At 54.6% G+C, this 12653-nt stretch overlaps 1 protein-coding gene and 1 long non-coding RNA gene across 5 annotated transcripts in view; one reads left to right on the forward strand and one right to left on the reverse strand.

Annotated features, from left to right (window-relative positions):
* KIF21B (kinesin family member 21B) overlaps positions 1 to 5548 on the reverse strand; it is a 46623-nt gene extending 41075 nt beyond the window's left edge. For 2 of the 4 annotated variants that reach the window (XM_049634324.1, XM_049634323.1), the window contains exon 1: positions 5196 to 5546. In XM_049634324.1, the coding sequence (XP_049490281.1) occupies positions 5196 to 5236 (41 nt within the window). In that variant the 5' untranslated portion in view covers positions 5237 to 5546. Of the gene's footprint in view, positions 1 to 5195 lie in introns of all 4 variants that reach the window. The other 2 variants (XR_007458816.1, XR_007458817.1) reach the window with 2 other exon arrangements.
* Positions 5549 to 5654: 106 nt separating this feature from the next.
* On the forward strand, positions 5655 to 9663 carry LOC125925379 (uncharacterized). The gene is made up of 3 exons (XR_007458818.1): positions 5655 to 6366; positions 7068 to 7191; positions 9013 to 9663. It is a non-coding gene; the product is annotated as an uncharacterized LOC125925379 (long non-coding RNA).
* The last annotated feature ends 2990 nt before the right edge of the window (positions 9664 to 12653 follow it).

Consider the following 12653-nt stretch of genomic DNA (forward strand, 5'->3'; position numbering starts at 1 on the left):
CCAGCCCCCACGCCCCTCCCACAGAGCTCCACAGCCCCCACGCCCATAGGGATGGAGCGGTAATTCTCTGGGACCAATGCCCACCAGTCCCAGCCTGGCTCCCCTCCCAGGGCAGGGAAGCATCCTCTCCTACCCAGCCTAGCAGCCTCTCAGTGTCCCTCTGGCTTTCCTCAACAGGCCACTATGTCTAGAAGGCAAAATGAGAGAAGAGACCCAGGACACCTGAGGTTCTGCCCTGTGACTGGTGTGGGGGTGTATAAGGGTAGCAAGAGGCAATGTGGCTGCCCCCAGAACTTCCTTTCCTAGAGAGTGTCAAGATGGAACTCAGGCAGGAAAACAAATTCTAGGGACCGCTGCAGGGATCTAAGGAAAGAGAGAACGGATGGAGGCATACCCAGCAGGAAGGGAGAAGCTCCCCAAACACACGAACAGCATGGACATGGAGGGAGTAAACAGCTAGGACATGGAGGGGACAGGCAGCCCCAGGCTAAGCAACCCCAGGAAGGGAAATCCAGACCATGTCCCCTTGGTGCACATCTGCATAGTACCAAATGCCTTCCTAGGTACTTTTCTCACATTATGGTTATGGCAATCGGCGCGGTATGGCGTATGAAGAAACTGAGGCAAAGAGCTAATTAGAGCTGTGTTGGGAGGCGGCTCAGAGCAGTCTAAGGAGCATGTGCTTGGAAGTGAGGGTGCCCTGGGTTCAGATCCAGACTCATCCATTCACTGGCTATGAGCGTTCGCTCATCTATAAGATGAGAAAAACATCAGTCAGCTGGTGGGGCTCCAGGAGGGGAGAGTGGGACAATGTAGGCACACTGCCTGGCACAGGGCATGTGTTCAAGAGGTAATGCTTAGCCACCTTCCAGTTCAGTCTCCTTTCCACCTTGGCGTGCTTTCTGCTATAAATAAGTGGAAGGAAGGAGGAAGGAGAGGGAGGGAGGGAGGAAGGAAGGAAGGAAGGGGAGGGAGGGAGGAAGGAGAGGGAGGGAGGGAGGGATGGGGGAAGGAAGGAAGGAAGGAAGGAAGGAAAGGGAGGGAGGGAGAGAGAGGGAGGGGGAGGAGGTTCGAGGCAAACCCTTCATTGTACCGAACACTTTCTGTAGCTCAAACCAGACAGACACCTCGTAAGTATGCTTTAAGTTAAAACTTATTTTCAAAACATTTTATTCACATGAAAAATTCCTCAGGAGTCCACCCTTTATGGGCTATATACATGCCTTCTGCTTCATCCAAACCACTGCTCTTCACAAATGAACAAATTGTTCCTGTTCTACAGTGGGTGAAACCGAAGCCCAGAAGGACAAACAGAAAAAAAGCCCCATGACCCAGCCAATGGGTGAACTGCACTGGCCCCAGTCCTGCCTTTTGCCCCCAGAACTGGAAGGGTAAGGGTGCCAGGCTCATGTCACCTCTGCCACTTCCTTAGCCCCTGCCCCACCCCATCTTTGCTCTGAGGTTTTCAAAAGCTGAGATCCAGTCAGCTTCAAGGTAGTCAGGCAGGCTGGCTGGGTGGTGGAGGGGGTCGGTTTCCGGGGCCTGTGGTTACTACACTCTACTTCCTTGTGATGACATAAGCCCTATTTCTGCAGCAGGAGGCCACCACTAAGATTCCCAGGTCTCCATGCAGAGGAGGTCCTGTCTGGGCCTGGGTTCCCCAGATCTATAACCTGGGCAGCATGGGACACAGCTGGCATTGATTGGCACTGAACGGCCTTGGGCTGTCAGAGTGGAGAAGGGGGACTCTGAAGGCACCCTCACATAGTCTTTTCCGTCTTCTCCGGTCTCTTTGTCCCAAGCCTTCAATTCTTGTGATTCAACATTTATACAGACATCGACCAAGATTTCAGGGCAGCCTGAAGCTACAGGAATAACGACAGGTAGAGAACCCAAATGAGAGAGGGCAGGGGTGCAATCTAACACTATTCCCTGGGTCCCTGGCTCGTGCCCCCCTCCCCCATCTGCCTCCAGCCCCTGCTCAACCCTGTAGTTTCCATGGATGGATGCGGGACCCACAGAGGCACCTCCTCTCCTCAGCCACTAAAGGAAGGAAACTAAAGGAAACCAGGAAAAGATAACAGGGGCACTGAGGGCTCCCCTCATGGTGGGGCTTGAAAGGGTCTTAAACAAACGTACCATGTGACTTGGCTTCCTTCCCCAATTTCAACTTTGTCAACTTGCATTTCTTAACAGCCACCCCTTCCCCTTCTCCCCACATTAGTCAGGTCTGGGTTGCAGCCTGGGGCAGGGCACAGCTCAGCCTCACCTCTCCCAGACATCCATCCTCCCAACCCCCACCCATCCCCAGGTAGAGAGAGGCCCAGGAAGCTGAGTCCTTGTCTGCAGGGGATTAATGGATAAAAGGATCACAGGGCAGGCTGGAGGGGCTGGCCTGGGAATCCCTTGGTGCAAAGAAAACTAGCCTGGGTTCAGGGGCACACAGATGGGCCAGACTCTGGGGAGGCCTGGGGTAGGGCTTATAGGGTCTGCTCACACCTAGATCTTCTGCCCTTATCTCACAGCCCCAGGTCCTGAAAGTTTCCACCTATAGCCCTTCCCCAGCCCTGGCCTGCCCTGCAGAGATCTGCAGACAGCCAGCTTTGATCCTCTTGCCAAGGAGATTATAGGGCCAAGAGCCCTGGGCCTGGCACTTCTCACCTAGTCTAAAAGGCCCCGCCAGAACCTCCCCCCTTGCCCACACACACACCCCAAACCAAGTCTGTCTCATTCTTGGCATCCCTGTCCCAAGAGTTGGACCCAGGGCTCACCATAATATTCTCATGGGGACTCAGAAAGCACTTTGGTTAGATACAAGAAAGGACTTCCAGGAAGTCAGAAAGACAGCAGAACACAGCACCAGGCTGGGCCCTCGGCAGTTCCAAAGCCTTGGCCTTTCGCAGCAATGCCCTCCTCCAATACTCTACTCCAGCCCACCACCCAGTCCTTTAGGTGGGACAAGTGGCTTCTAGAGGTGGGGATGGGAGCTTGACGGGGATCCAAAAGTATGGGGGACTCTCCCCTACAGCTCCTCAGTGGTTACCATCTGCTCCCTGTCCCGGCCGGAGCCCTAGTCTGGTCCTCCCCTCAGCTCTCTGATTAGAGACTGGGTTCTGTCCAGGCATTGTCTGCTTTCCACGGCCGGCTGCCCATTGAGGTCTGGCGTGTGCCAGGCTGGGCGCTCACACTGGAGTGGGAGGGGAGAAGTGGACTGAGCCCCCTAAATTAGCCTGGCTCTTCTGATGTTCAAATCTCCCCACCCCTCCATCTGAGATCAGCAACTCGAGGCAAGGAGTGGGGGCCTCTGGACACTACTAGAGCAATCTGAGTGGGAAGCAGAGATGATGTCCATCACCCTAAATAAAGAACTGGGTGCAGTGGGCAGGCACACTCCCTTCTCTGGAAAGGGTCTCAGAAACCTTCCGTTGGCTGTGCTAAGAAGGCAACCCCAGCTCTTCTTCTCTCCACTGCACAAAGTGCCAATCACACACTTCACCATTCCTCAGTCTGGCCCGGGGAGGCTGACCGTGGTGGTGGTGCAGGGGGCTTTGTTTGGCCCTCTCCTATAAGACGAAGTCTAAAGGAAAGCCCCCATGGGAGGAGCGAGCACCCTATGTCCCTTCCTTCCCAGCCCTGGTTCACAGTGAGTGGGGTCAGGGCTTCATTTCCCTTTTATGATGTACTCGGACTCTCCCGGTCTGCTACAGATGTCATATTTACATTTCTCACTACCCCCCCCCCCACCTTCCTCCCTCCCTCCCTCGACCTCCACAGGATCCTGCAGCAATGTCAGCCCCAGCAGCAGCCAGGCCCCGCCCCGGCCAGCCCACCAGGCACCTGCAGGGCTCCTCTTTGTCTCTCAGGCTGCTCAGGGCCAGCAAGGCTGTGTTCAAGTGATGCTGAGGCTGCCTGATGCACGGGTGGGAAGCACCTCAATCTCCCTTCCTTGAGCCCAGAGCCGAGATCAGCAGTCCACTCCTCCTCTCTGGGCTGCAGAGGACTGGCCGGATTGCCTGGGGGGCATCTTCCCGGGGGGGAAGGAGGGAGAAGCTTTTCCACAGTCCTCTCTGGCCCTGTCTAGAGTGACTTCCATGGGCTCTTGGAATCTGGGTCACCTACAACCTAGGGAATCTAGAGATCGGTCTCAGAGACCCACCCTGGAGACTTAGCCTCCATACCCCCACCCCCATCACACAGAGCTGGGGCAGAGATGGGTTTATTTCTCCATCATCTCTGCCTTGGTGACCAGTCCCAGATTGGCACTCTCCCACCAACAGACCCCGTCTCAAAGAGAAAGACGTAAAACAAAAACAGGGAGAGGTGGTGTTCATGTAAAGCATCTCCACCCAACACAAAGGACACAGATGGCTCAACTTTGCAGTATTCCCTGCCTTGCACCTCTGTGTGCCCCTCCCAACAGAAGCTCTACCCCCCCCCCCAGCCATGTCTTCTCCACACCTCAGTTCTGTCAGGATGTCTCGTCAAGTCCCAGATTAAGTCCATGCACCACCTTACCTCCATTTTATCTGAGTGCCTGAAGATGGGGTATCATTGTCTCACCCTCCTGCCCTCTCAGAGGTAGAACCTCAGATACACCTCTTCCTTCTCCTAGCCCCATCAGCTGTTGGGGACAGGGCCAGCACGTTTTGTCCAAAAGCCCTTGACCCCCCACGGAAGGCCAAGGCACCATCCCAGCCCTTCCATTCGTTCCTGCACTCAATCGATCTTTGTCTGCAAGCCGGTTCCCGGGGCCGGGTGTGCTGCCTTCTCAGCTGGACCAAGGGCACAGAAGTAGCCTACTAGGGTAGATGAAGGGAAATTTCCCCCCTCCAGTATCCCAGTATGAGACAGCAGCCCCAAGGGGAGGCGAAGAGGAAACACACAGACGCTCCGGCCTGGGCCAGGGCTGGGTGTGAAATACCGGATTTCCTTGTTTATTCGATTTTCTGATCATTAAGGGCTCCCAAGAGGGGCCCGAAATTACCACCCAAACAAAGCCACCTTCCAGCCTCCCGCGGGCCGCCGATCCCCTGCGGCAGCCTGTCCAGCTCACCGCGCCCTCCAGCCCGGCTCAGGCCGACCCCTCCTCCGGCAGTGCGGGCTCCGAATCCAGCGGCGCCCACGCGAGACAAAGCCCGAGCCCATCCGCGCACGCCCCCTCCCCCCCACCCCCACACCCCGCCGCCGGTCCCTACCTGACGGCCACCTTGACGCAGCAGTCCCCCTGGCCGGCCATGGTCCTCTGGCTCTAGGGTCTGGGCGTGGATCAGGGGCGGGGGTCTGGGGGCCAATGCCCCAGGCAGCGGCTGCGGCTGCGGCTGCGGGAGGCGGGGGCGCGGGCACTGCTGGCGGAATCTGCCGCGGCGGCTGGAGGTGACATGCTCGCGGGCGGCAAGCAGAGGGGCTCACCCGCGGCCAGGGGTGGCCCCACGGGGCTGGGCCCGCGCGCCTCCTCGCGCCATCGGGCGACGGCGCGCAGCTAGCTGACAGCCCGCGGCGCGACCCGCCGCTCCCCACGGCGCGGCACACGCGCGCACACACCTCCCACCCTCGCAGCCACCTCCCGCCGCAGCGCGAACAAAGGGGGCGGGGGCCGGCCCGGCCCAGGACCCGCCCCCGAGCCCCGCCGAGCCCGCACTGGGCCCCGCCCCGCCCCCCATTCACCAATCCAAGGCCCGGGCAACGGCAGGGGCGGGACTTGAGCCTTTAAAGGGACCTCTTGGCTCGCGTCCACCCGCTCGCTGGGGGGCGGGCGGGATTGGAGGGCTGGGGAGGAGGAGGGCCCAGAAGCTGACCACGCCGGAGCCTCTGCCCCCCCCAGCCGCCCGAGTGGCAGAATCTCAACCTAGATGGGACCCCGGTTTCATAAATGAGGAAACCGGAACGCAAAGAGGGGAACTACCCAAGGTCACTCAGATTTGGTGGCTAAGCAAGGGGTAAGAACCCAGGTCTCCGGAGCAGAGTGCTTCACTTCAAAGCATCCCACAGCGATTAGCGGTTTATATTTTGAAAGCACCAGGAAAGCTTCCCTTCTGATTTATGACAGTGAATGTGTCAACCTTTACTGAACGAGATTCTTGCTGGTGACTAACAAAATTCCCTTCACCTCCATCCTGCAGCATTTTAAAGTTCATCTTTTGGTTGATTCCTGGCTAGGCTCCTCGCCCAGATGGGCCCCTCCCTCTGCTAGACCGAAGTGGTTCCACTGACCTTTATGACCCACAGATGACCCACTGAGCTTGCCTCACACTCTTTTGTGGCCGTGGGGGCAGAGGGTCGGCGTGGGAGGCCTGGGCTGCACTGGGAGAGAAGGCAACAAAGGGCGCACTCAACTCCAGGCACCTGGGTAGAGGCTGGAGGGGAGAGGTGGGTGCGGAAGGAGACAGAGCAGTGCAGCTGCCTCTACATGGATATAAAGGACAAGGGGAGCCCCGGAGCCTTTAAACATAGGGCAGAGATGGAGAAGAGCAATGCCCTGAGAAGTCACAATTCTCTTTCCACTCTACCTACCCTCCCATTGAGCCCAGACTCCCTCTCCCTGTCCCCCAACTCCCAACATGGGGGCCATTCCCAGGGCCCTCCCCAGCTGCCCTCCCTTCCCACACTTCAACCAGCTCCCTCCCCTGGAAAGAGCCCAAGAGGAGGACCCAGCTGCAGCTCCAGATGTGGATGATACTCTCTGGGGGAAGGGGGGAAGGGGAGTCAGACGCCAAGCCTCTTGCATCACTCTCCAATGATGATGAAACTATGCCAGAGATTTTGGCAAGGGTGTGGGTTAGGGTCTGAGGATGTATCTGTTGGTACCATCCTCTCTCCCTTCCCTCCCCCACTCACCCCCACAGATAACTGCTCCGTCCAGTAGTCCAGATCACTCCGGTTTTAATGAGTCAAACCCAAACAATGATAATTTCAAGGGCAAATCAACACCCCTCCCCCCCAACCTGATTCAAAACAGGGCACCACCAGCAGTGGCCCAACGGTGGAGGAGGAGAGGGAGGGGATGCTGGTGGGATCCTGCACCTTTTATTAGCATTTGAACCTAGAGGAAGCTCTCTCTGGGCCAGTAGGTCACCCTTCCAGCGGTAGGCCTGCAGAGTGTTGAGTCCGATCCTGGACATTCTCTCCCCATCTTCCAACCAAAATAAGAGATGGGGAGGTGGCTAACAATTATGGACCATCCATGAGAACCAGGTATTTTTATGCATATTCTCATTTGAATCTCATAACCTTGTGAGCTGGGCTTTATTATTCTCTTTCAGTTTTGCGGTTGGGGGAGAATGAGTCTCACCCAGCATATGAGCAATGGAGCCAGGATTTGAATTTATGCATCTTGTTCCACACTCCCCAGATCACCTCCAAGCAAGTGCCCAGAGGGAAGGGAGCCGGCCTGACCCAGGCTTTTGCTGGAGATTTAGCCCTCCTGGATGATAATGCTGCATTTTGCAAAGCTGCTCTCCCGCCCACTAGACCCTGGACTTCTCTGGGGCTCATCTCTGGTTTCCTGCCTCCAGGAGGTCCCCTCTGACTTCCGAGATTAGGTGACCCTTCTGACTCACAGCTTTACTGCTGGGAAATGGCGCCAGAGCCGCTGCAAGCACCCCCCCCCCCTTCCCTCCAGGCCAAAGGATGTCAAGCCAGGAGGAGCAGGGAGGCACATGTGCTGGAAACTCTGGCTTCCTAGAGGTCAGGGCCCCACATCAGCTGTGCCAGCCACTTCAGCAGCTCCCTCCTGGACCACCAGGGCCATTAGATGTCCAGACTCTTGACTCCTGGGCACTGCTGCCCAGAGGTGAGCAGGGAAACCGGGCACAGAGGTCAGAGGAAGATCCAAGGGGCAGGAAGAGACGTGGGGAGATTTAGGTTAGATGGGTCAGAGGAGGCTGAGGACAATCCCTGCCCTCTCCAGTCTCTGTGTGCCTTCAGCACAGACTCTGCTTCCTCTCTCTGGCTTGTTCCCACCCCCACCCTTTCCCACCCCTTCTCCCTCCTCCCAGCTGCTCTTTCCTTCCCTAACCCTGAAGTTTCTCAAGGAGCTGCCTATATGCCTAGCCCTCCCAACCCCCACCCCTTTCCTCTCAGCCTGACAGAAATGGGCAAACACATATACACTACCTCCTGTTTGGTCCTTAATTCCACTACTTGGACTGGAGTTTGAGCCCCAGCTCTTGTCCTAAGCTGAGGCCTTTCCCCGTCAGGCGTCTAGGGGCCTCCATCATTTCTCTTGACAGGAGCCGTGGGCGTCTGGGCAGATGGGAACGTGGGGGAGCTGTGGAGGACCCTCTCTGAGGCAGGAAGCTCCCACTCCTGTAGTTAAAATACTCCAGCAGCAACTTGAGGAAGCCATCTGGCCCAGATCTCTCAGGCACAGCCTAGCTTTCAATAGCAACCCTACGGTAACAAATCAATATACCTAAGAGATACCCTTCAGCTCCAGAAATGTCTCTAGAGGTGGTCTGAACCTGAGACCTGTTCCCTCTTATCTTCTTTAGGGTTAGCACTAGACATTGGCATTTGAAGAAATGATCTGAGCATTGTCCTAAAAGTTCCGGGGGTGGAAAGTATAGAGTTCTGGACCTCCAGGCCTAACTGTCAGCCCCACCCCAGCAGCTGGGCTTGGTTCCATGGGACAATGGGCATTAGCCCGTCCTGCCAGCCATGCCCTCCCGTGTCCACCTGGATATGGAGCCCAGCTCTGCCTGCCAACAGGAGCTCAGAACCCCTGAAAGGATCTACTTGGGTGCAGATTCAGAGGCCTTAGATCAGGCGCGGGCTCAGCCTGACTTCCTGTGTTACAGAAGGAGACAGACTTAGCCTTAGAGGAAACCAGAATTTGTTATAAATAGAAGGGAGAGAGAACTGCTGTGGATTATAAACACCCCATCAGTCCTAAAAAAAAAAAAAAAAAACCCAACTATTTTTGGTTTCAAATGTTAATGACAATTTAATGAATACTCCATATAACCTCAGACATGGCTCTTCATCCACTTTCTGCTCTGCCATGTTTCCTATCAGGGCCAAAAGCAGGAAGAGCAGGTGTGGGAAATTCTCAATGTCACAGAACCTTTGTGGAGTTGAAAAGAACGCTCAGATCATCGAGTTTTACAGTTTCATTTTCAGGTGAAGACACGGAAGCCCAGACGGGTAAAGAGACTCGTCGACAGTTGAACAATAAACTAGTGAGCAGGGACCAACAGGGTGGTCCTCATGGGTCCAGAGCAGGGCGGTTTCCACAGCAGCATGGAAGGACCCAGAAGCTAAACATCCAAGACTGGGCCCTGTGTGAGTTTCTGGCTTGGATGAAAGTGAAGACTGTACCAGATAACAAGAGACAGGTGGAAGCTGAAGTGTGGTGTTCCAAGTCAGAGATCCGGGTTGAGATTCCCACCCTGCCACGCGCTAGCTACGTAACCCTGGGCAAGTTATGTAACTACCTCAGGAGTCCATTCCCTCACCTCCAAAAGAGGATAATCACACTCCCCTCATCGCAGGACCAGGATGAGGTTAAAGGCAGTAACCTGGGCCAAGCACCCAGTATAATGCTCAGCACAAAATAGATAGTAATTTCCTTCACATTTCCCGTGGATTCTCTGTCCCTTCTGCAATGGGCCTCTGCCCTCTAACTGGACAGAAGGGCACATCTGTCATAAAGAAATCTGCAGGATAGGGAGTGTCTGTGGTGAGTGTGAATGAGGTGTGGACAAGGTGAGGAGGTTTGCGGGGCCCAAGTGCTCCTTGTTGATGCGGGAGGTGGGAGGAAGCCAATTCGCAGTTATTTGGAGGCCTCTGCTGGCCACTCAGTGGTGGGGACCAGGGTGGGGGGGTGGTGGGCAGGGTGAGTGTTCACAGAGGCAGGAAGGGGCCTGGGGTATGCTGGATCCCTTCTGTGCACAAACACTCCTGATCTCAGCCTCACTGGGGGTTATCTGGAGGGCATCTCAACTTTATTTCACTCACCCCATGTGCCACACTGTGCCAAGGACGCCACATAGGATTTCTCATTTCATCCTCACGACAATCGCTGAGGTAAACACGGTTATTGTCCCCATTTTGCAGAAGAGGAAATGGGCTCAGAGGTCACTCGGCTAGTGTAGCAGTCATTAGTGCTGTGCACCAAATATTTCCGGCTCTCCGCTGTCCGTCACAAGGCAGGACTGCGTGTCCTCTGATGTTAGCTGTGGCCACGTGACTGACTTTGACCAGTGACGTTTGGGCGGAACGGACACATTTCGCTTCTAGGTGGAAGCTGTCTGAGCTACTGGCGCCCTCGCATTACATCACGTTGTTGATCGAGTTTACGTGAGAAATAAACTTTTATTGTGTCAGGCCACCGAAATTATGGGCGGATTTGTTACCTTGGCCTAGCCTAGCCTACCCTGGTTGAGATAGTGAAGGGGCAGAGCCAGAGTTCAGAGCCCTGGTCTGTAAAGATCCCAAAGGGCCCAAGTGCCTTCGAGGACTCTACCCGCCTGTCTAAGACACAGAGGCCCCCTTTGGCTTCTGATCTGGACAACTTTTGGAGCAGGAGAAGAGGGCAGGGAGCCTGTCTTGCCTTCCCTTCTTTCTACTCCCTATGATTTGACTAAGATTTTGCCATGTTTCCGGATTGCTGGGTCCTCAATGAGCATGGTTTCCTGTCACCCCCTTGGGGGCTCCGAGTCTTCTGGTCAGCTGTGCTATCTCTCAGGGGTCTTCAGGGGCCACGCTGAGAAGTAATTAGAACAGTTCCAAGGGACTTCCAGTGCCTCTGCCCATCGCTTGCCTAGGAAACAGCTCTCAAGTTGGGCATCAGGACACAACTGTGTTAACCCCAACCCAGAGCTCCTAGAGGAAGCCAATTGAGGATCCCACAGATCTTCTCAGAGGCACATAGAAAGTAATAAGAGCTACCCTTTTTTTAACATTGTTTAAATGCTTCAGATCCCTACTGTCATGTAATGCTCACAACAACTCTTAAGAGGTAGGAACAATTATCATTCCCATATGAACAAAGGACACCAAGAGTTGCCCAAGGTCATGCGGCAAGTGATGGGGGTGGGGGGCGTCGAACCCACCCAAGCAAGCCAATTTCCTGTTTCATCCTGTGTCACATCATAGTGAAGAATAAGGATGGATCTAGACCTTGGCAGCTGCTGAGCTGAGAAAGAGCAGAGCACCTTGAGAATTCACCTGCTTCATAAGTCCACACAATGACCTGTACGCAAATGTTCACGGCAGCATTATTCCTCGTAGCCCCAAAATGGAAATAACCCAAATTTCCATCGACAGATGAATGCATAAGCTGGTATATATCAAATAATAGAATACAATCAGCAATAAGAAGGATGAACTATCAATGATACAGCATGGATGAACTTCAACATAATTATGCTGAGTATAAGAAGCCAGACCTGGGCACCAGGGGTGGTGGGGGGCCCGAGAGAAGGGAGGAAGGGGCGGTGAACAGAACTTGGAGGGGCAGAGGGGGCAGGGGGATCGCTATTAGGCACCAAGAAATTTGGGGGGTGGTGGATACATTTATTATCTCGATGATGGTGTTGGTTCCACGGCTGTATACACATCTTTCAGAAATAATCAAATTGTGCACTTTGAATATTTCCAGTTTCTTATAACTCAATGAACTCTTTTAAAAAGGTAACTTGCTCCAACTTCTTTGGTCAAACAGGGATGCAGAATAGCTGGTGACTTTTCCTGCGTCACTAGGACAGCAAACTGGAGTCTTGGCCACCTAAAAGGCAGCTGAGCCCCCTGCCCCGCCCCCTGTGGACCGTGCACTCATTGGGGGTCCCCTCTCCCCCAGAAGGGACAGTGCTGGGGAATTAGCACAGAGAGGGGAAGTAGACACAAAAGGAGAAGGAGCAAGCAGGGAGTCAAGCTGGAAAAGCCAAAGAGAGGGGGAAAGAAAAGAGATGACGAGGAAGGAAGAAGGGAGGGGGCAGACCCCTCTCCTCAAACCTGGTGGTGAGGAGGGGGCCTTCGAGGCAGTCCTAGCCAGGACCCCAGAGAAGTCAGGTCCTCTCTCTTACTAGGGCCACCCTAGTAAGGCCCTTCCTTCCGATTAACAAATAAGCCCCACCCTGCCTAGGAGCTATTGATTTGCAGTCCCCAAGGATGCATCATTTCCTTGGATTTTAATAGACATTAGCTTCAGCGAGACCCTGCAGAGCAAACTGTCAGCAAACGAACATGTGACACTTTAAAAATGGGGGTGGGGGCAGTGTTGGGAGACTCGGAGAGGTGTTGGAGAGGTGGTGGTGAGAGATCACACAAGATTAACCACTGAGGTACACTTCTTTTACAACAATGTACCAGACTGGGAATGTTATGGGACCGTAATGAATGCCAGCACCCCAGGCTGTGCATATGTGCTGAATCTCTTGGGATGATTTTAGGAGAATTTCAAAGCCCCTTTGACCACGACAGCCTGCATTGGCCTGAGGTGACATAATCTCTTGAAAAATGAATCTGTGTCCTCTCCCCCACCCCCGTACTTCCTGACACTTGTCCAGTTGACAGAAAGGACACTCTGCCTTGAGGAGAATTAGACGAGACTGGGGAGGATGCAAAGAGCGATGAAAAGAACTTTGTCTTCCTCTTTAACTCCCAAGCTAGGTTGGAGGAGCCAAAGAAGAGTTTGCAGTCATAACCCGAATTAG

This window comes from Panthera uncia, chromosome F1 (genome assembly GCF_023721935.1).
Source record: "Panthera uncia isolate 11264 chromosome F1, Puncia_PCG_1.0, whole genome shotgun sequence".
NCBI lineage: Eukaryota > Metazoa > Chordata > Mammalia > Carnivora > Felidae > Panthera > Panthera uncia.